Source organism: Ranitomeya imitator, chromosome 7, assembly GCF_032444005.1.
Source record: "Ranitomeya imitator isolate aRanImi1 chromosome 7, aRanImi1.pri, whole genome shotgun sequence".
In the NCBI taxonomy this organism is placed as follows: Eukaryota; Metazoa; Chordata; class Amphibia; order Anura; family Dendrobatidae; genus Ranitomeya; species Ranitomeya imitator.
The window spans coordinates 34,305,779-34,329,540 of record NC_091288.1 but is presented as its reverse complement, the minus strand read 5'-3'; the positions used below and the strand labels follow the sequence as shown (position 1 = coordinate 34,329,540).

Here is a 23,762-nt window from a genome sequence, read left to right as displayed (position 1 = left end):
GGTAGTGCACAGTGTCTGGCTTACAGCCTATTACTACACATTGTAATAAAGTGGCCCAAAGTTTTTGTTTTTCCCCACTGAATAACCTCAAGTTTAATAGCTGGTCTTGATATTACCGTCCACCTACTCCATTAATAACCTTGGTCGCTCTTCTCTGCACCCGCTCTTGTTCAGCTATGTCTTTCTTATACACCGGAGACCAGAACTGTGCACAGTATTCTAAGTGTAGTTGCACTAGTGACTTGCATGGAGGCAAAGCTACTGTACATTCTTGTCATGAGTATCTATGCCTATTTTAAAGAATCCCATCATTGTATTTGCCTTGGCAGCAGCTGCCTGGCACTGGTAACTAACGTTGAGTTTTCTGTCCACCCATACGCCCAAGTCTTTTTCATTCACATATTTACCCCATATGTTACCATTTAGTACTTAATTGTACATTTTATTTCCTTGGCCCAAGTTCATGACCTTACATTTATCTACTGTAAATTGAACCTCAATTGCTGTTTCTCAGCCCAAGCTTCCAGCTGACATAAATCCCTCTGTAATATTAAATTATCCTCCTCTGTGTTGATTACCTTCCAGACTGTAGTATTGAGTCGCCCCGCCAGGGCCTTGGGGTACTCGGTACCGGGTTCGGTACTTAAAGGGGATGTCACTGTGGCTACGACCCGGTCCGTACCCTTGGGCGCCCAACGGAAAGTGAAAGTCTTTAAATGAGTTTTGAATAAAGTTTGTGTTCGTGATGCCACCTGTGGTATTCGGTCAGTGGGGACCGACGCTGCTTAAAGGGGTCCACTGGGGGTGATGTTATGGCAGCTAGATGGTATAACTTCCCACATGTGAAGTAGGTCCTCAGGGCTCCCGTTGTGTAGATGGAGATGGTGAGTGGTGCAGTAAAGAATGAGGATACAGGTTTGCAGTCTCTTTACCTGGTTTACTGAAGATTTCAGGCAGCCACAGTCCAGAGCACCAGATCACAGGGCAGGCAGAGTCCCGCCGGCTTGGAAGCAAGTTCAGAGTCACCTTTACCAGGTGGAGTTAGAAGCCTTCCTACTAGCGCTGTGGTGTAGTCCTTTGCTGCCATAGGCCTCACACAAAGTCCTCACTGTTTTCTCTGTCCCCCTTAAAGGCTAGTACAATACCTGCATGACAGGCAACTCAAGGCTTTTTACAGGATCTTTATCATGACCTGGGCTCTATGTGTTACTGTGTCTTCAGGTGTGTGGTAGACAGATAACTTGCAATCTGGTGTCCCGCCGGTTTCAGCTGTGTGATGTAGAATACTGCACAACCTCGGTCTTCCGGCTACCGGTTTCATGCACCCTGCAGGGAGGTAGCTCAGTCGCAGCTATTCTCCCCAGTTGTCACTCTCCTGTGCTTCGCTCTCCTGCATGCTCATTACACGCTGTTCTTCCTTCTGTATTCTCTTTCTCTGTTCTGTCTCTTTCTGCCAGGAGCTGCAGATCCCCACATCTGCTCAGCTATTCTCCTTTCTTACCAGCTCCACCTAAGCTGATGTTCCGTGACAAGCTCCTTTCTGGCCTTTTCTGACTATTTCACTCTCCAGGAGCTGCAGCACTTTCTCGTGGCTGCACGGCCCCTCTGCTTCCTTCCCCTCTGTCTCTCTGACAGGAACTCCTCCTCAGACAGCTCAAGTCTGCTGTCTGGCACTTTCATTCTCGCTTTCCCTCCAGACCAGACTATATATACAGTACAGGCCAAAAGTTTGGACACACCTTCACATTTAAAGATTTTTCTGTATTTTCATGACTATGAAAATTGTAAATTCACACTGAAGGCATCAAAACTATGAATTCACACAAAGTCTCCTCTGTTGTGAATTCCGCTCTTGGGCTCCCTCCGGTGGTTGTAAGTGGCACTTTTGTGAGTTCTGCTCTTGGGCTCCCTCTTGTGGTTTCTAGTGGTATGGATGCTCCTTGGAGTTAGCTGTCTTCAGCTGCTTCCACTGATCGTCTTTTCTGCTCGGCTATTTATGCCTGCTCTGTCCTTCAGCTAGTGCCACTTGTATATGGTTCCTGGTTGGATTCACATCTCTTTGGATTTCCCTGTTATCCTGACCAGTTCAGCTAAGCTAAGTTTTTGCTTGCTCTTTTCTGTTCACAGATTGTGGACTTATCCGTTCTGTGTTTTCTATGTTTATCCAGCGTTATCAGTATGAATTAATTCTGTCCTGCTGGAAGCTCTGGGAAGCAGATTTACCCTCCACACCTTTAGTCAGGTGTGGAGATTTTTAGTAAACTCTGCATGGATTTTTGTAGTGTTTTATACTGACCGCACAGTATTCCATCCTGTCCTATCTATCAAGCTAAACTGGCCTCCTGTGCTCATCCTGGTTTCATTCTGTGTATGTCTTTTCCCTCTCCACTCACAGTCATTATTTGTGAGGGGCTAATCTATCCTTTGGGGATTTTCTCTGAGGCAAGATAGTTTTCCTGCTTCTATCTTTAGGGGTAGTTAGCTCTTAGGCGGTGACGAGGTGCCTAGGGAGAGTTAGGAGCATCCCACGGCTACTTCTAGTGTTGTGTTGAGCTTAGGGACTGCGGTCAGTACAGTTACCACTTCCTTCAGAGCTCGTTCCATGTTGATCCTAAACCACCGTGTCATAACACTCCTCTTAACAGTTGTTGTAGAGATGTGTCTGCTGCTAGAACTCTGTGTGGCATTGACCTGGTCTCTAATCTGAGCTGCTGTTAACCTGCGATTTCTGAGGCTGGTGACTCCGATAAACTTATCCTCAGAAGCAGAGGTGACTCTTTGTCTTCCTTTCCTGGGGCGGTCCTGATGTGAGCCAGTTTCTTTGTAGCGCTTGATGTTTTTTGCCACTGCACTTGGGGACACTTTCAAAGTTTTCCCAATTTTTCGGACTTACTGACCTTAATTTCTTAAAGTAATGATTGCCACTCGTTTTTCTTTACTTAGCTCCTTTTTTCTTGCCATAATACAAATACTGTCTATTCAGTAGGACTATCAGCTGTGTATCCACCAGACTTCTGCACAACACAACTGATGGTCCCAACACCATTTATAAGGCAAGAAATCCCACTTATTAAGTCTGACAGGGCACTCCTGTGAAGTGAAAACCATTCCCGGTGACTACCTCTTGAAGCTCATCAAGAGAATGCCAAGAGTGTGCAAAGCAGTCATCAAAGCAAAAGGTGGCTACTTTGAAGAACCTAGAATATAAGACATAATTTCAGTTGTTTCACACTTTTTTGTTAAGTATATAATTCCACATGTGCTAATTCATAGTTTTGATGCCTTCAGTGTGAATGTACAATTTTCATAGTCATGAAAATACAGAGAAATCTTTAAATGAGAAGGTGTGTCCAAACTTTTGTTCTGTACTGTATATATATATATATATATATATATATATATATATATATATATATATATATATATATACAGTGGGGCAAAAAAGTATTTAGTCAGTCAGCAATAGTGCAAGTTCCACCACTTAAAAAGATGAGAGGCGTCTGTAATTTACATCATAGGTAGACCTCAACTATGGGAGACAAACTGAGAAAAAAAAATCCAGAAAATCACATTGTCTGTTTTTTTAACATTTTATTTGCATATTATGGTGGAAAATAAGTATTTGGTCAGAAACAAAATTTCATCTCAATACTTTGTAATATATCCTTTGTTGGCAATGACAGAGGTCAAACATTTTCTGTAAGTCTTCACAAGGTTGCCACACACTGTTGTTGGTATGTTGGCCCATTCCTCCATGCAGATCTCCTCTAGAGCAGTGATGTTTTTGGCTTTTCGCTTGGCAACACGGACTTTCAACTCCCTCCAAAAGTTTTCTATAGGGTTGAGATCTGGAGACTGGCTAGGCCACTCCAGGACCTTGAAATGCTTCTTACGAAGCCACTCCTTCGTTGCCCTGGCGGTGTGCTTTGGATCTTTGTCATGTTGAAAGGCCCAGCCACGTTTCATCTTCAATGTCCTTGCTGATGGAAGGAGGTTTGCACTCAAAATCTCACAATACATGGCTCCATTCATTCTTCCATGTACCCGGATCAGTCGTCCTGGCCCCTTTGCAGAGAAACAGCCCCAAAGCATGATGTTTCCACCACCATGCTTTACAGTAGGTATGGTGTTTGATGGATGCAACTCAGTATTCTTTTTCCTCCAAACACGACAAGTTGTGTTTCTACCAAACAGTTCCAGTTTGGTTTCATCAGACCATAGGACATTCTCCCAAAACTCCTCTGGATCATCCAAATGCTCTCTAGCAAACTTCAGACGGGCCCGGACATGTACTGGCTTAAGCAGTGGGACACGTCTGGCACTGCAGGATCTGAGTCCATGGTGGCGTAGTGTGTTACTTATGGTAGGCCTTGTTACATTGGTCCCAGCTCTCTGCAGTTCATTCACTAGGTCCCCCCGCGTGGTTCTGGGATTTTTGCTCACCGTTCTTGTGATCATTCTGACCCCACGGGGTGGGATTTTGCGTGGAGCCCCAGATCGAGGGAGATTATCAGTGGTCTTGTATGTCTTCCATTTTCTAATTATTGCTCCCACTGTTGATTTCTTCACTCCAAGCTGGTTGGCTATTGCAGATTCAGTCTTCACAGCCTGGTGCAGGGCTACAATTTTGTTTCTGGTGTCCTTTGATAGCTCTTTGGTCTTCACCATAGTGGAGTTTGGAGTCAGACTGTTTGAGGGTGTGCACAGGTGTCTTTTTATACTGATAACAAGTTTAAACAGGTGCCATTACTACAGGTAATGAGTGGAGGAAAGATGAGACTCTTAAAGAAGAAGTTACAGGTCTGTGAGAGCCAGAAATCTTGATTGTTTGTTTCTGACCAAATACTTATTTTCCACCATAATATGCAAATAAAATGTTAAAAAAACAGACAATGTGATTTTCTGGATTTTTTTTTCTCAGTTTGTCTCCCATAGTTGAGGTCTACCTATGATGTAAATTACAGACGCCTCTCATCTTTTTAAGTGGTGGAACTTGCACTATTGCTGACTGACTAAATACTTTTTTGCCCCACTGTATATATGTGCCACCCAGAAACTGGACTCCCCCTTCTGGCCTGGAGTGTGAACATGTTGTGTGCTTTGTGGTTACCTGATTAAAGAGATCTTCCTTCTCTTCCAAGCGTGACATCACTCTCCTCGTGAGGAAAGCAATGCCACAGTGACAACCAGGACTCTGGGGTGTCACAATATCATCTGCAAATAATAAGTTCACCAAGTAGGTAATGGTTTGGTTTTGGTCCTCAATAAAGTTACAGAGTGGAGAAGTACCATGTTAAAGGGATTTTCTAGGTGTAGGAAATTGATCAACAGGAGTGTTGGGTGTCGGACCACCACCTTTCGGATAGAGATCACCTATTTTTAGGTCATTGACTGATCTGCAAAGTTAGAATGCTGAGTAATTTCCTGTTGTGAATAAGTAAACATTTCAATAATTGTGGCTGGTTTGGCATCAAGTTTTAAGGCTTAGATAGTGACACTTCATTACTAATTAAAATAAAGAAATTAATGTAAGCATAGTCACAATTTCTGAGACTCGTATTATTCACTGTCAGACTCCTCTTAATCATGACTTGTCAACCAAAAAAGGATGTATAAGTCATAGACTCAATAAAGGAAGCATCAGGCACAGACAGATTATTCCTAATGAGTACCGAGAGGAGAATGATGAGGGAAACTGTTTAAAGGGAACATGTTGTATTAAAAATGCAGTTAAATCTACAAGGGAAAAGACTCAGTAGATCTTGTGATTGGAGATGAGCAAATACATTTATAAGACCCCAGAGATCAGGTCACTATTCTATGGCTTCTGGACTGAAGTCATGCGAACCTCCTCCTACCTGACGGCATCCAAGGCTCATCTTCTGATTAGCCGGCCAGGTGAGATGCACTGTGCGTGCCACGCTGCAATGATGACATTGCACCAGGCCACCAAATCGAAAGAGTAGTCTCGGACATCAGGGAGGAGGAGGTTGCAGAGCTCCTGCCCAAAGACCGCAGAATATTGACCTGCCCCCTGTGCCAGGCTTCTGCCAATTATTTTGCTCATCTCTCCTTGTAAATATTTATTATATCCCCAGCTCACTAAGAGCAGGAGTCCAATGGGCGGTCTTATCAGTGAGTGACAGTCTTTCTAACTAAGTGGGCATATAGAGATGCCAGTCAATCAATGAGTGGAGCTACTCCCTGGACTCCTACCCAAAGAGTATATAGGGATTTATATTACATAACTGCTATTTCTAATGTTTTGTTGAATAAATGTCGCTATCAGACTTTGACAGCAACATTTAGACAGTGATGTAGGATGTTGATGGATAGCTATGGCAGCCAGGTGCCTACTGAAGACCCACGTCACCGCCATAATTGTACGCCCACAGACTTCATAGGAGATTATAATTTATTCTATAAACTTCAATACTGCTGTGTTGTAATATATTGCACAAGAGATCAAACGATCGAGGGACTATCAAATAAATTGAGCATAAAGAAAAAATTAATAATGAAAAAAGTTTTGAAAATATGTGAGCTTGAAAATTTACATGTTTGGTCCACAAGTGTCCGATCTATGATATTATAAATTGTATTTGTCTATAAGGTTAGCGCCATAAAAAGAAGAAAAATAGAAAGACTGAACTGAAGTTTTTCGGCCACCGCACAGACCTCAAAAAATGCAATCAAAGTGTTTTGTGCATTACAATGCACTTCAATGGAAACTATAGTTCTCCATACACACAAAAATAAACCTTTTTATACGGTTGATAGAAAAATGAAAAATTTACTGATCTCAGAAAATGGTGACACAAAGCAAATTTGTTTTACAAAGTCCTGAATTTTTTAACCACAAAAAGATGAAAATATACTGTACAGACCAAAAGTTTGGACACACCTTCTCATTTAAAGATTTTTCTGTTTTTTCATGACAATGAAAATTGTAAATTCACACTGAAGGCATCAGCACTATGAATTAACACATGTGGAATTATATACTTGGCAAAAAAGTGTGAAACAACTGAAAATATGTCTTGTATTCTAGGTTTTTCAAAGTAGCCACCTTTTGCTTGATAACTGCTTTGCACACTCTTGGCATTCTCTTGATGAGCTTCAAGAGGTAGTTAGCGGGAATGGTTTTCACTTCACAGGTGTGCCCTGTCAGGTTTAATAAGTGGGATTTCTTGCCTTATAAACGGGATTGGAACCATCAGTTGTGTTGTGCAGAAGTCTGGTGGATACATAGCTGATTGTCATACTGAATAGAATGTTAGAATTTGTATTATGGCAAGAAAAAAGCAGCTAAGTAAAGAAAAACGAGTGGCCATTATTACTTTAAGAAATGAAGATCAGTCAGTCTGAAAAATTGGGAAAACTTTAAAAGTGTCCCCAAGTGCAGTGGCAAAAACCATCAAGCGCTACAAAGAAACTGGCTCACATCAGGACCGCCCCAGGAAAGGAAGACCAAGAGTCACCTCTGCTTCTAAGGATAAGTTTATCTGAGTCACCAGACTCAGAAATCGCAGGTTAACAGCAGCTCAGATTAGAGACCAGGTCAATGCCACACAGAGTTCTAGTAGTAGAAACATCTCTACAACAACTGTTAAGAGGAGACTTTGTGCAGCAGGCCTTCATGGTAAAATAGCTGCTAGGAAACCACTGCTAAGGACAGGCAACAAGCAGAAGAGACTTGTTTGGGCTAAAGAACACAAGGAATGGACATTAGACCAGTGGAAATATGTGCTTTGGTCTGATGAGTCCAAATTTGAGATCTTTGGTTCCAACCACCGTGTCTTTGTGCTACGCAGAAAAGGTGAATGGATGGACTCTACATGCCTGGTTCCCACCATGAAGCATGGAAGAGGAGGTGTGATGGTGTGGGGGTGCTTTGCTAGTGACACTGTTGGAGATTTATTCAAAATTGAAGGCATACTGAACCAGCATGGCTACCACAGCATCTTTCAGCGGCATGCTATTCCATCCGCTTTGCGTTTAGTTGGACCATCATTTATTTTTCAACAGGACAATGACCCCAAACACACCTCCAGGGTGTGTAAGGGCTATTTGACCAAGAAGGAGAGTGATGGGGTGCTACGCCAGATGACCTGGTCTCCACAGTCACCAGACCTGAACCCAATCGAGATGGTTTGGGGTGAGCTGCACCACAGAGTGAAGGCAAACGGGCCAACAAGTGCTAAGCATCTCTGGGAACTCCTTCAAGATTATTGGAAGATCATTCCCGTGAATACCTCTTGAAGCTCATCAAGAGAATGCCAAGAGTGTGCAAAAAAGTAATCAAAGCAAAATGTGGCTACTTTGAAGAACCTAGAATATAAGACATAATTTCAGTTGTTTCACACTTTTTTGTTAAGTATATAATTCCACATGTGTTAATTCATAGTTTTGATGCCTTCAGTGTGCATGTACAATTTTCATAGTCATGAAAATACAGAAAAATCTTTAAATGAGAAGGTGTGTCCATTTGGTCTGTATATATACTGTACTGTATATCTATATATATAATTGTCTAAGGGTTTTTCCGTCTGTCTGTCTTTCTGTCCGTCTGTCTATCTGTCTTTCTGTCTGTCTGTCTGTCTGTCCTGGAAATCCCGCGTCTCTGATTGGTCGAGGCCGCCACGCCTCGACCAATCAGCGACGGGCACAGTATCGACGTAGAAATCTCGCGTCTCTGATTGGTTGAGGCCGCCAGGCCTCGACCAATCAGCGACCGGCAGAGCGACGATGATGTCGTAAAGGACGTAGACATCCCGCATCTCTGATTGGTCGAGGCCTGGCCAGGCCTCGACCAATCAGCAACGGGCACAGCGACGATGATGTAAAAAAGGATGTAGAAATCCCGCGTTTCTGATTCAGCGACTGGCACAGTATCGACGTAGATGTCATAATGGTTGCCATGGCGACGATGATGTCATGAAGGTTGCCTCGACCAATCAGCGACGGGCACAGTCTGCCGCGAATTCTGGAATCATCATTGTCCATATACTACGGGGACATGCATGTTCTAGGATACCCGATGCGTTAGAATCGGGCCACAATCTAGTATATAATAAATTGTTATAGCTTTAAAGGGAACCTGTCACCTGAATTTGGCGGGACAGGTTTGCGGTCATATGGGCGGGGTTTTCTGGTGTTTGATTCACCCTTTCCTTACCCACTGGCTGCATGCTGGCCGCATTATTGGGTTGAAGTTCATTCTGTGTCCTCTGAAGAACACGCCTGCGCAAGGCAAGATTGCCTTGCACAGGCGTGTACTTCGGAGGACACAGCATGAACTTCAACCCAATATTGCGGCCAGCATGCAGCCAGCGGGTAAGGAAAGGGTGAATCAAACTCCAGAAAACCCCGCCCATATGACCGCAAACCTGTCCCGCCAAATTCAGGTGACAGGTTCCCTTTAATTGTACTGACCTGAAGAATCATGTTGGCGTTACCTGTCAATGACCAAAGTAAAAGCAAAACCCAAAAAATCAATGATTCAGCTCAATTTTGCCTAGAACTGGCCTTACGGTTCATCACTTTTCGTTAATGGGGGCCTGGGCAACCAAAGATTGCACTCACAATCTCACTCTGGACAACTATAAGGCTAGGATTGCACACATACAGTATAGTACTTCCTGATGAGATCTCTCTTGGGGTTTCCATTGGAATGCACTAGAAAAAGAATTCCGACAGGTACTACGATGGAGCCATTCACTATCATAAGTCACTCTGGAGTCTAGCCTCCATCCTGGCAGTTTTTGTCTTATTTAGACCAGAACAAAAATATAGTCTGCTGAGTCAAAGAAAAGATGGACACCGAAATGACTTTGTCGGCCTCTTAATAGTGAATGGCTATGTCGGGGTTTCCATCAGAATCTTGTTTTTGGGTGATTCTGCTGGAAACATCCACAATGGAGAGCACAGTACGTATCTGAACCTAACAAAAGATGATCATATTTGGGCACCGGTATGGGTACCGGTACAAGCAATGATTATATTACTATATGGTGCACCATGGAGTGCGATCCATAGAAGGTATGGAACAGGGCACCAATTAACCTAAGGTCCACCATGGATTTTATTACGCACAACCTGCTCCTGCTTGGATCAGCATGACCCCTACTATGCTTTATAAGTCTATAATTATGATGATGCAATCTACTTAATAATTGTCCCTGATTGATAAACCCTAAAAATCTCGTTTTCAGCAGATAAGGCATGTCTTTTTTTCCATTGTGCGGAGGCAAGCAAGCGTGATTGGTGACAAATCTAACGAGGCTTTTATCTCCTTTCCTGGATCAGACGTACATGGGGCCGTATACTTCTGCTCCAGAGTGACTATTACTTACAGCACAGTACACATGTCAGCTTCACTATTGACACTGGTCACTGTTAGTACTAATGCCAAAGGAAGCTGTCAGGCAGATTAAGTGTGAAGAAGCTGTATGTAAATAAATATCCATTTCGAAGCAAATATTTACCGCGGTGACACATGACGGTGAACATTCCCATCAAAGTTCATGCAGGAAGAAGCTAGATTTCAAGAAAATATAAGGCAAAGGTATCACATTGCATAGAAAAATTAAAATAAGACTTTATAAAAATGTAATATTTTGGAAAATCCCAGATAAAGATGGTACAAGTGATAAGAGTAATTCTGCGAAAGTCTATACTATACTCTACATGTGTAGAGGAGAAGTTTCTCTTCTGAGAAGGAGATGGGAGCACTGGTTGACAAATTGACAGAACTACCAGTCCATAGAATAACATAGGATAATCATTTACTGTCCCATTATTCGCATGGGTTCATACACACAGTTGTATTATAGCACCATACAAGCTTCGGTTGTTCTGAGCTATGGTATAGCTGGAACCATTCCAAACCCTTACATCTTTATATAAATGTTATTTAATATGAAGGTGCAAAAAGGTTATTTCTGATGCATTCATATGGAATGCAACAGAAAAAAAATTTGTGCCACGCTTTCTCAATTACTGTAGTCTTATACAGTATTACAGTACATCAGATTACTTCTGATGGTGAAAATTCCGGGGCCACGTACCATCCATGACTTAGTTCCTGAATCCACCCTCAGTCTGTACCCTTCCTCCACCCAGGGAAGAGGGGAGTAATAGTGTACCATAATACACCTACAAGACTAGCAAGGTAATACAAACAGGGATAAAGGAAAATATAAATCATACAAATATACTCACACAATCAACAGAGGTATACACTGGAGAATGGAGGATGGGGTTAAACCAAAGTAGGAGAAGAAGGGGAATTAGCACACACCCAAAACCTTGCAACAGTCAAAGATAATTCCACCAAACGCCTTCTCAAATAACAACCACCAACCAACATTCTCGAGCCATGCAGCATAAGCTAGCTCTGACAATGAGTGCTTGCCAAGGCCCAGGTTATATTGGAATTGGGAGTTGCTAAAAGTGAACAGCTGAGCCTTAATGCAGGAAAGCTTACAGGAGCTCTCAACTGAGCAGATTAACCACTGCACTGATAAAAACAAACCTGCACCGTTTATTAGGAAGGGGAAGTGCTTCTAATCAGTGCAGGAGTAGGAGAAATCAGACGCTGCGGTCTTCTGTCTCCTCTCTGTCGTGGTAAACCCATGACACATCATCACTGTCCGCATTGGAGCTCATGATCTAAATTCCAGATTTGTATGCCTTAGGAGTGTCGGACAAAACTGGAGTACAGTGTGAGACATGTAATGACTGACAGTGTGCTTTGCTAATCTATATATGTCACGCCTTTAAAATATGCTCTGAAGGCAGATATTCAGGGAGATCTATGTCCAGCCCATAGATCTTAACAGCTCATTTACATATTAAAGGGACTCTGTCACCTGAATTTGGCGGGACTGGTTTTGGGTCATATGGGCGGAGTTTTCGGGTGTTTGATTCACCCTTTCCTTACCCGCTGGCTGCATGCTGGCTGCAATATTGGATTGAAGTTCATTCTCTGTCCTCCATAGTACACGCCTGCGCAAAGCAATCTTGCTTTAAGAAAGCCATGGATTTCTCTGGAATAAGACATCGGATCGCAGATATCAGTGTATCATTTTAATCAACTTTCTATGACCTGCATGCTCATATAGACGGCTTAGGAGTGGTGATCCTACTGACAGATGCCCTTTAAATATATTGTCCATGGGTGTGCCTAATTTGGACTTTTGCTACAGGACCTTAGACATTCAATGTACCCCTCTAATTACATGGATCTGCTCAGAGCTCAAGAAAGTGGTTTGGGTTCTTTGCATATTAGAACCTGCAGCATGTGTCACTGAGAAGAACCACTTGTTATACACTTGTTTCTTTATCTTATGCAGTTTCTTAAGTATAAACGTGATTAAATATGATGCATCTTCCTATATACAAGTTAATTCTAAAACCGCTAAATAATTTTCCCTCCGAGCAAAAAAATGTTGATATTGTAGGGAGCAGTATACATAACTCATAATGTTGTTTTTCTGTTTTCATGTCTGCAGACGAATACACGTTCCATATGCAGTTTGTTCCCTTGCAGTTGACAGGAACAAAACTCCTGCCACCCAGATGGCCAGTGCCTACATTTTATAGCATCGTTTTTTTTTTACATAGCCAACCCTAATATTTCACTTTCTGATGGTTAGCAGATGGGCCTTTTCACCACCTTTACTGATGGACAGTCACATGAAAAAAAGAGCAATATGGAACATTTAATTAATTGCCACTAATAGTAAAATTGAACAAATGCCAGATATAAAATTATTTCTATTGGTGTTAGTCTGAGATGATACCCGAGAATGAAGGCTTGATACTGAAGATTATTTTTCTTGATTTTTTTTTCTCCTAAGCACAGAGATTGAACTCTTAAGAAGTCATACAAGTTTGTAATAGTGTCTGTACAGAAGACGCTCAAGCGGAAAAAAAAAATCTTTCCATGTTCTGCTTCACTGCTGCTGTAGATTTTATCATCTGATACGTTATGTTCTTAAATTATTGTCTTGCGAATGGAAAAATCAGACGTTTTAAAGCATATTTTCCAAACCTTTTTTATTTTTTCATTTCTTTCCTGCCTGTTTACCTAAGTATAAAAAAGTAGCAAAATATATTTCATAATACTTTACTATTCCTGCATGTAAATGATTTATAATGTAAATGTGGTAAATCAAATTACTACTGATGAGCGAGCGTGCTCGGATAAGGTGCTATCTAAGTATGCGCAAGTCCTAACTGAGTATTTTCGGTGTCCTCGAAAAAATGTTTGAGTTGCAGTGGCTGCATGTCTATCCCACAGCTGTTCGACAGCCGCAACACATGCAGGGATCGCCTACATCTGTTGTGCCTGTCGAACAGCCGCGAGACATGCAGCTGTGGCGACTTGAGCTTTTTTTTTAGCACGCCAAAAAATGCTCAATTAGGACACGCGCATGCTCGGATAACACCTTATCGAGCACGCTCATTCATCAGTAGAAATGACCCAAATTCTAAAAAATTAATAATTCTAATTTATTCTGACACATTGCACAGAGACTGATATATTTTACAACTTTTGGTTATGTTTTATACTTTTTTTTCCCCATGTAGTTAGAGTTATTGCTACCCTGAGATGCTAATGGATGTAAGATGGTGTGGGTTATTCCATTTGTTGCCCACTGACAAAGACATGAACAGTCTATAATTTTAAGGGTAGGCTAATTTTAACATTGTGAGATAGAATATCAAAAATAAAATCAAGAAAATCACATTGTATATATATTATATAGAGTACGGACCAAAAGTTTGGACACACCTTCTCATTTAAAGATTTTTCTGCATTTTCATGACTATGAAAACTGTACATTCACACTGAAAGCATCAAAACTATGAATTAACACATGTGGAATTATATACTTAACAAAAAAGTGTGAAACAGCTGAAAACATGTCTTATATTCTAGGCCCTTCAACGTAGCCACATTTTGCTTTGATGACTTTTTTGCACACTCTTGGCATTCTCTTGATGAGCTTCAAGAGGTAGTCACCGAAAATGGTCTTCCAACAATCGTGAAGGAGTTCCCAGAGATGCTTAGCACTTGTTGGCCCTTTTGCCTCCACTCTGCAGTCCAGCTCACCCCAAACCATCTCGATTGGGTTCAGGTCTGGTGACTGTGGAGGCCAGGTCATCTGGCAAAGCACCCCATCACTCTCCTTCTTGGTCAAATAGCCCTTACACAGCCTGGAGGTGTGTTTGGGGTCATTGTCCTGTTGAAAAATAAATGATGGTCCAACTAAACGCAAACCGGATGGAATAGCATGCCGCTGCAAGATGCTGTGGTAGCCATGCTGGTTCAGTATGCCTTCAATTTTGAATAAATCCCCAACAGTGTCACCAGCAAAGCCCCCCCACACCATCACACCTCCTCCTCCATGCTTCACGGTGGGAACCAGGCATGTAGAGTCCATCCGTTCACCTTTTCTGTGTCGCACAAAGACACGGTGGTTGGAGCCAAAGATCTCAAATTTGGACTCTTCAGACCAAAGCACAGATTTCCACTGGTCTAATGTCCATTCCTTGTGTTCTTTAGCCCAAACAAGTCTCTTCTGCTTGCTGCCTGTCCTTAGCAGTGGTTTCCTAGCAGCTATGTTACCATGAAGGCCTGCGGCACAAAGTCTCCTCTTAGCAGTTGTTGTAGAGATGTGTCTGCTGCTAGAGCTCTGTGTGGCATTGACCTAGTCTCTAATCTGAGCTGCTGTTAACCTGCGATTTCTGAGGCTGGTGACTCGGATAAACTTTATCCTCAGAAGCAGAGGTGACTCTTGGTCTTCCTTTCCTGGGGCGGTCCTCATGTGAGCCAGTTTCTTTGTAGCGCTTGATGGTTTTTGCCACTGCACTTGGGGACACCTTCAAAGTTTTCCCAATTTTTCGGACTGACTGACCTTCATTTCTTAAAGTAATGATAGCCTCTTGTTTTTCTTTACTTAGCTGCTTTTTTCTTGTCATAATACAAATTCTAACAGTCTATTCAGTAGGACTATCAGCTGTGTATTCACCAGACTTCTGCACAACCCAACTGATGGTCCCAACCCCATTTATAAGCAAGAAATCCCACTTATTAAACCTGACAGGGCACACCTGTGAAGTGAAAACCATTCCCGGTGACTACGTCTTGAAGGTCATCAAGAGAATGCCAAGAGTGTGCAAAGCAGTCATCAAAGCAAAAGGTGGCTACTTTGAAGACCCTAGAATATAAGACATATTTTCAGTTGTTTCACACTTTTTTTGTTAAGTATATAATTCCACATGCTTATTCATAGTTTTGATGCCTTCAGCGTGAATGTACAATTTTCATAGTCATGAAAATACAGAAAATTCTTTAAATGAGAAGGTGTGTCCAAAACCTTTGGTCTGTACTGTACATTTATTTGCATTTTTTAGTGTGAAATAAGTATTTGATCCCCTACCAACCATTAAGAGTTCTGTCTCCTACAGACCAGTTAGACGCTCTTAATCAACTCATTTTCTGCATTAAAGACAGCTGTCTTACATAGTCACCTTTATAAAAGACTCCTGTCCACAGACTCAATTAATCAGTCAGACTCTAACCTCTACAACATGGGCAAGAGCAAATAGCTTTATAAGGATGTCAGGGACAAGATCATAGACCTGCACAAAGCTGGAATGGGCTACAAAACCATAAGACGCTGGGTGAGAAGGAGACAACTGTTGGCGCAATAGTAAGAAAATGGAAGAAATAGAAATTGACTGTCAATCGACCTCATCAGTAACTCCAAAAAAAGTCTGACTGCTGTGTTTGCCAACAAGGGTTTTTCCACCCAGTATTAAGTCTTGCTTGCCAGAGGGATCAAATACTTATTTCTCACTGCAAAATGCAAATAAATTTATATAATTTATACAATGTGATTTTCTGATTTTATTTCTGATATTTTATCTCTCAATGTTAAAATGAACCTACCTTTACAATTATACACTGTTCATGTCTATGTCAGTGGGCAAACTTACAAAATCAGGAAGGGATCAAATACTTATTTCCCCCACTGTATATTGCATGACACACAGAATCTTGTTACAGAAACTTGCTATTAGGGAGTTTACAGGGCAATGCTTCACTGAAAGGGTATCCCCTCACCACAATGCTTCTTTTAACTCTTTCTCACCAACCATTATGGAATCATACACTAAATATAGTATACTTTATGTGATAGTGACTTTTTTTCCAGTTAAAAAAGAAAGAGTAAAAGATATTGTGGAACTGTTTGTCCATAATTGTAATTGGAACTATGTACTTAAGGCCTAGGAGACAGTTACACATTAGAGGGTCGGACATTGACTCACAGGTGGTACGGGAGCATCTTTGGCGTTCCGAACAGCGGACAAATATGTGATCGAAATAATAATGTGAATAATAACGTTTCTTTATGAAGACTGTAATGAGTTTGACTAAAATATGCATAACGTATTCTTAGGCCCTGCAAAGAGAGAAGATGGCCTCCGCACATTTACCTTTGAAGATGTGTTCAACAGTACATTTTACACCCAGCAATATTATCATACATGGATTTCAGGTAAGAAGTAGTTTTACTATTGTTGACTATTGTCTATATTTGCTGTCTGTGTGTCTGTCTGTCCACTATCGCCTCTTGTTCTCTATTCTGAGAAAGGGTCAGTGTTAGAGCCGAAACGTTGCATACCTTGCACATGAAATAAATATGTTTCTACGTTTTATTAAAGGATATTCTGCCTCCATTTTGCTGCTTATATTGTGGGGTTTAATTCTCAGTGGATACGGAGGTTTGCACCCACATTGGTAGATTGGTGCTGCTTTGGTGTTTTGGAATATTGCAGTATTGGGTGCAAACCCCCGGACAATGAGCTGAGGTCTACTATATAAAGAAGAGTGGGGGTTCTCTATGGACCCAAATTGGGTCCCACCAGGAGCGTAATGATCACAGTATGCGACTGCGACGTCTGCTTCCCATGACAGAGATGTCTACCTGTGCCGGAACACCGAAGTCGGCTGCCGGCCTCTGCTCTGGCTGTAGAGGAGGATGCTGCACGTTTTGGGAGCGGGGGAAGGTAAGAAGAAACACTTGTTTCTTTTTAAAATGTGCTGGAGAAAAATGGAAGTGGCCCAGGATAGGGGACATTATTACTGGAAGAGCACAGGATGGGGGACATTTTTACTGGAAAGGGCCTGGATGGAACATTATTACTGGAAGTTGCCCAGAATTGAGGACATTATTATAGGAAGGGGCCCAGGATGAAGGAGATTGTTAAATAAAGGGCCCAGGACGTTGGACATTAGTACATGATGGGGAAAATTATACCAGGAAATGGCCCAAAATGGGGGAAATTATACCAGGATGGGGCCCAGGACGGGGACATTATTATGTCATGGGGAACATTATAGTGGCCCAGGATGGTGGCCATTCCTGGAAGGGGCCCATGATGGGGAATATTATTCTGGTAAAGGGCCCAGGATGATGGACATTATTCTGGGAAAATGCCAAAGTCGGGGACATTATTCATGGAAAGGGTCATCTGACCAACCTTCCTGTAGGTGGGGGCCCAGGTCCAAATTTAGCATTGGGGCCAAGAGGATTCTAGTTATGTCACCCATCTATCTATCTATCTATCTATCTATCTATCTATCTATCTATCTATCTATCATCTATCTATCTATTATCTATCTATCTCATATCTATCTATCATCTATCTATCTATCTATCTATCTATCTATCTATCTATCTATCTATCTATCTATCTATCTATCTATCTATCTATCTATCATCTATCTATCTATCTATCTATCTATATCCCCGTCTCCAACATGTTGTTATCTATCTATGGCTCATATAAAATAAGTGAAGACAACAGGAGAGATTACTGAGATCTTAGTAAAATGTAAACTGTTATCTTTTATAATCCTGGATTATGTTCAAATTTATTTTTGCAGATTTCTGACAATAACAGATGTTCAGTTTGATAAACTAGGTGCTAATAAATAGATGAACATGCCCTTCCAGAAGTATCTCTCCAGTTATTAATCTACATTATAGACATTTCCTAAGTAAATACATATGTTTTAGTGCAGTTAGCACATGCGGTAATTTACCTGGCATGGAGCCAAACTAAGACTTTACATCTGTTCTTGAGGCTGAAGATAAATATTGGATATGGCGACCAAACCTTTACATAATAATTGAAGCCGTTTGGGAATGTTCCCTCTCTTGCTCACGTTTTGGACATTCCGTTTTGGGATTTTCTCCAGTAAAGATCATTTTTTATCATGCTGTTAATAGCAACCCTAATGAGAACAAATCTCTTAAAATTCATTATTTATGGAATAGATATTTTTACAGGACCCAGTTTACGACAATGCAAAGGACAAGCAGCAGGTGCAGCTTCTAGTGGAATTCCTGAAAATATGGTATCCGACTATACAGTAGAAATGCCATCTTATGGTGGTTGGCACCAGTCTCATTCCAACCAGACAGTGGAATATGAAATACACTGCTCAAAAAAATAAAGGGAACACTTAAACAACAGAATATAACTGCAAGTAAATCAAACTTCTGTGAAATGAAACTGTTCACTTAGGAAGCAACACTGTTTGATAGCATGAGACGGACTCTACAACCCACACAAGTGGCTCAGTTAGTGCAGCTCATCCAGGATGGCACATCAATGCGAGCTGTGGCAAGAAGGTTTGCTGTGTCTGTCAGCGTAGTGTCCAGAGGCTGGAGGCGCTACGAGGAGACAGGCCAGTACACCAGGAGACGTGGAGGGGGCCATAGGAGGGCAACAACCCAGCAGCCTTTGTGCAAGGAGGAACAGGAGGAGCACTGCCAGAGCCCTTCAAAATGACCTCCAGCAGGCCACACATGTGCATGTGTCTGCACAAATGGTTAGAAACCGACTCCATGAGGATGGTCTGAGTGCCCAACGTCCACAGATGGGGGTTGTGCTCACAGCCCAACACCGTGCAGAAGGCTTGACATTTGCCACAGAACACCAGGATTGGTATATTCATCACTGGCACCCTGTGCTCTTCACAGATGAAAGCAGGTTCACAATGAACACATGTGACATACGTGACAAAGTCTGGAGACGCTGTGGAGAGTGATTGGCTGCCTGCAACATCCTTCAGCATGAACAGTTTGGCAGTGGGTCAGTATGGTGTGGGGTGGCATTTCTTTGGAGGGCCGCACATCCCTCCATGTGCTCGCCAGAGGTAGCCTGACTGCCATTAGGTACCGAGACGAGATCCTCAGACCCCTTGTGAGACCATATGCTGGTGCTGTTGGCCCTGAGTTCCATCTAATGCAGGACAATGCCAGACCTCATGTGACTGGAGTGTGTCAACAGTTCCTGCAAGATGAAGGCATTGAAACTATGGACTGGCCCGTCCGTTCTCCAGACCTGAATCCGATTGAACACATCTGGGACATCATGTATCGCACCATCCACCAATGTCACGTTGCTCCACAGACTGTCCAGGAGTTGGCTAATGTGTTAGTCCAGGTCTGGGAGGAGATCCCTCAGGAGACCATCCGTCGCCTCGTCAGGAGCATGCCCAGGCGTTGTAGGGAGATCATACAGGCACGTGGAGGCCACACACACTACTGAGCATCATTTCCTTGTCTTGAGGCATTTCCACTGAAGTTGGATCCACCTGTAACTTCATTTTCCACTTTGATTTTGAGCATCATTCCATCTCCAGACCTCCGTGGGATATTTGTTGTGATTTTCGCTGATCATTTTTAGGTTTTATTGTTCTCAACACATTCAACTATGCAATTGATAAAGATTTACAACTGGAATATTTCATTCAATGATATCTAGGATGTGGGATTTTAGTGTTCCCTTTATTTTTTGAGCAGTGTATATAGGCTAGTGGAGGCTTTCTTTTAAAATGGTTTTCTTATCATCATACATGGGTAAAATTGCATAGTGCTTTTAAAAAGAAGCAAATTTACAACTGAATTTACATCTTATTAAAAACAATCTCCATTCTCAAAAATGGAGGAATTTTTAATTCCATTGTGTACTTCTCATTGCATAGGTTATACCAGTCACTACTAGAGTTTATCAGCAGTGGTCAGTTTCTGAGGCAAGGAGAACAGTGCATGTAACCTCTTTGTTATGCTGTTTGCAAGTGTTGCTCTGAAGTTGCCTGGAGATGGCTCTGTGCTTCTCTGATGCTGCAAAGACTAAGTTACCTCTGCTTGCAGTATAGAAGAAATAACAGAATTCCAATGAGCATTATCAATGGTGGAGATCAAGCAACACAATCATGAGATATCCGAGAACATATGTGTATATCTATACACACTTCTACATGTCCAATTATCACACCACCATCTATGCATGGAAATATGGATAACTGCAAAACTTAATGGGAACAGTCAAAGGAGGCACCAAGCAGTCATGAAATCCAAAATTACAATAATTTTATTATATTAAACAGAATAAAAAAACAGAACAACAGTGCACAGCAGGGCTAAAAAGATGACAAGGGATGTCACCAACATCATGCCAAGCCCAAGGTAGGGTACATCCCTAAATCAAGATAATAGAAACAGGTGGTTTGTAAAGTGCAAAATATGAGATACAGTAGCGGTGGCATCCACTGAAACATAGAGCAGTGAAAACGTATACACACTACTAGTATGCAGTCCAATATAAATACCGTATACAACAACTGCAGTGTAACTGCAGTGTAACGTGCACATTACCTGATGCAAATGGTGAGTATTAAAGGGACGCCTGTCCACCCCGACGCACGTTTCGGTTTGGTACCTTCCTCCCGGTGCGCATGGAAGAGTGAACAGTTTGGACCAGCTGCTTACCAATGCAGACTTGGGTGGCCCAGGGAGATACCTGGAATGCCGATGACTTGGTCGGACTGGTTGAAAGGTATCAGGGGGTCAACGATTCCTAGGGAAGACAACCCACTCCATACTGGGGATCCCATCAGAGGGTGGAGGCTTAGGATTTACTGAATTATTGTAGGCTGGGTCTCTGTGTTGTTTGTGATGCAGGGGCGGAGACCTCAATTGCTTGGATGAGGAATGGGTTGGCCCTAAAGAAGTCTCACCAACTCCAGGGTCTGACGGGTTTTACTTCTGTCTAATGAGGAAAGACGAGGAGGTTGTATCCGCTGAGGCAAACATTCCTGAGATAGGGGTGACCAGAGAAAACTTTGGGTTCCCCCCAACATAGGGCCCTAACTCTAAAATAAGCGTTCTGTAAGGTAACCATTATAAACAAGACTCGGGGGCTGACACCAGGTTTCCCTATTTCATGTTGAATGGGGACTTATTTTACTGGGTTACTAAGCTGAGGGAGGAGATAGTGGAACAATTGTTGGTTCCAGGACACTATAGAGGTACTAGAGGAAGTTCATTCATTCCAAACTTTGCCATGTTGGCTGCACCCCTGACCGACCTCCTTAAGTGGACAAAATCTGTCATGGCCAAATGGACGTCGCAGGCGGAGATGGCCTGTGAGCAGCTAGTCCTCAACTTAAAGAAGGAATTTGTACTCCAAACGGACTACTCAGAAGTTGATTTAGGAGTCGTTCTTTCTCAAGAGAAACACAAAGTGCAGCATCCTGTTCTATATAGGAGCATCCTGTGGATGTTAGACACATAGTGGATGGGAGATAATCCGAAAGTAATACTTTAGTGCATATAGGGCTAAAAGGGGTTAATCGGCTATGACAAGTTGATTATGAGCCGCTGAATGGCTGCACACCATATCCCCACCCCTGGGTGTGATTCACTGGGTAAATTAAAAGATGTTTGTCTCACACATTGCTGGGTGTATGGAGGTTGCAGATGTCCTGGAGTGTGGACTTAAGGTACCGTCACACTAAGCGACTCTGCAGCGATACCGACAACGATGTTGATTGCTGCAGTGTCGCTGTTTGGTCGCTGGAGAGCTGTCACACAGACAGCTCTCCAGCGACCAACGATCTTGAAGTCCCCGGGTAACCAGGGTAAACATTGGGTTACTAAGCGCAGGGCCGCGCTTAGTAACCCGATGTTTACCCTGGTTACCGTTGTAAATGTAAAAAAACAAACACTACATACTTACATTCCAGGTGTCTGGTCATGTCCCTCGCCAGCACTAACTGAGGGCCGGCCGTAAAGTACAGCGGTGACGTCACCGCTGTGCTCTGCTTTACGGCTGGCCGGCGCTCACCAGTCAGTGCGGGAAGCTGAAGGCGAGGGACGTGACCAGACATCGGGAATGTAAGTATGTAGTGTTTGTTTTTTTACATTTACAACGGTAACCAGGGTAAACATCGGGTTACTAAGCACGGCCCTGCGCTTAGTAACCCGGTGTTTACCCTGGTTACCAGTGATGACATCGCTGAATCGGCGTCACAAACGCCGATTCAGCGATGTCAGCGGGAGATCCAGCGACAAAATAAAGTGATGGCCTTTCCCCAGTGACCAACGATCTCCCAGCAGGGGCCTGATCGTTGGTCGCTGTCACACATAACGATTTAGTTAACGATATCGTTGCTACGTCACAAAAAGCAACGATATCGTTAATGATATCGTTATGTGTGACGGTACCCTAAGACGCTGGACTCTAAGCCAGACCAGCTTCTATCTTTCTGTATGTCTCTCTGTCTGTCTGTCTACTCATCTACTATCTCTTCTTTTTCTCTATTCGGAGAAAGGCGCAGTATTAGAGCCAAAATGTAGCTTTCTTTGCACATGGAATAAATAAATAAGTTTTATTGAATGACATGCTGCCTTAATTCTTGATACTTTTATTGTGGGGTCACCAATCACAATAATGCAGCCCATGTGAATTGAGCAGTTATGCCCCCATATACAGTGGGGCAAAAAAGTATTTAGTCAGTCAGCAATAGTGCAAGTTCCACCACTTAAAAAGATGAGAGGCGTCTGTAATTTACATCATAGGTAGACCTCAACTATGGGAGACAAACTGAGAAAAAAAAATCCAGAAAATCACATTGTCTGTTTTTTTAACATTTTATTTGCATATTATGGTGGAAAATAAGTATTTGGTCAGAAACAAAATTTCATCTCAATACTTTGTAATATATCCTTTGTTGGCAATGACAGAGGTCAAACGTTTTCTGTAAGTCTTCACAAGGTTGCCACACACTGTTGTTGGTATGTTGGCCCATTCCTCCATGCAGATCTCCTCTAGAGCAGTGATGTTTTTGGCTTTTCGCTTGGCAACACGGACTTTCAACTCCCTCCAAAGGTTTTCTATAGGGTTGAGATCTGGAGACTGGCTAGGCCACTCCAGGACCTTGAAATGCTTCTTACGAAGCCAATCCTTCGTTGCCCTGGCGGTATGCTTTGGATCATTGTCATGTTGAAAGACCCAGCCACGTTTCATCTTCAATGCCCTTGCTGATGGAAGGAGGTTTGCACTCAAAATCTCACGATACATGGCCCCATTCATTCTTTCATGTACCCGGATCAGTCATCCTGGCCCCTTTGCAGAGAAACAGCCCCAAAGCATGATGTTTCCACCACCATGCTTTACAGTAGGTATGGTGTTTGATGGATGCAACTCAGTATTCTTTTTCCTCCAAACACGACAAGTTGTGTTTCTACCAAACAGTTCCAGTTTGGTTTCATCAGACCATAGGACATTCTCCCAAAACTCCTCTGGATCATCCAAATGCTCTCTAGCAAACTTCAGACGGGCCCGGACATGTACTGGCTTAAGCAGTGGGACACGTCTGGCACTGCAGG

General features: G+C 42.5%; 1 protein-coding gene across 1 annotated transcript in view; it reads left to right on the top strand.

The window, feature by feature from the left end:
- The window catches only part of LOC138644533 (prolyl endopeptidase FAP-like), a 164,566-nt gene that overhangs the window by 43,877 nt on the left and 96,927 nt on the right, over window positions 1-23,762 (top strand). Inside the window, exon 3 of the mRNA XM_069733051.1 lies at window positions 16,476-16,574. Within this exon, the coding sequence (XP_069589152.1) occupies window positions 16,476-16,574 (99 nt within the window). The remainder of the gene's footprint in view (window positions 1-16,475; window positions 16,575-23,762) is intronic.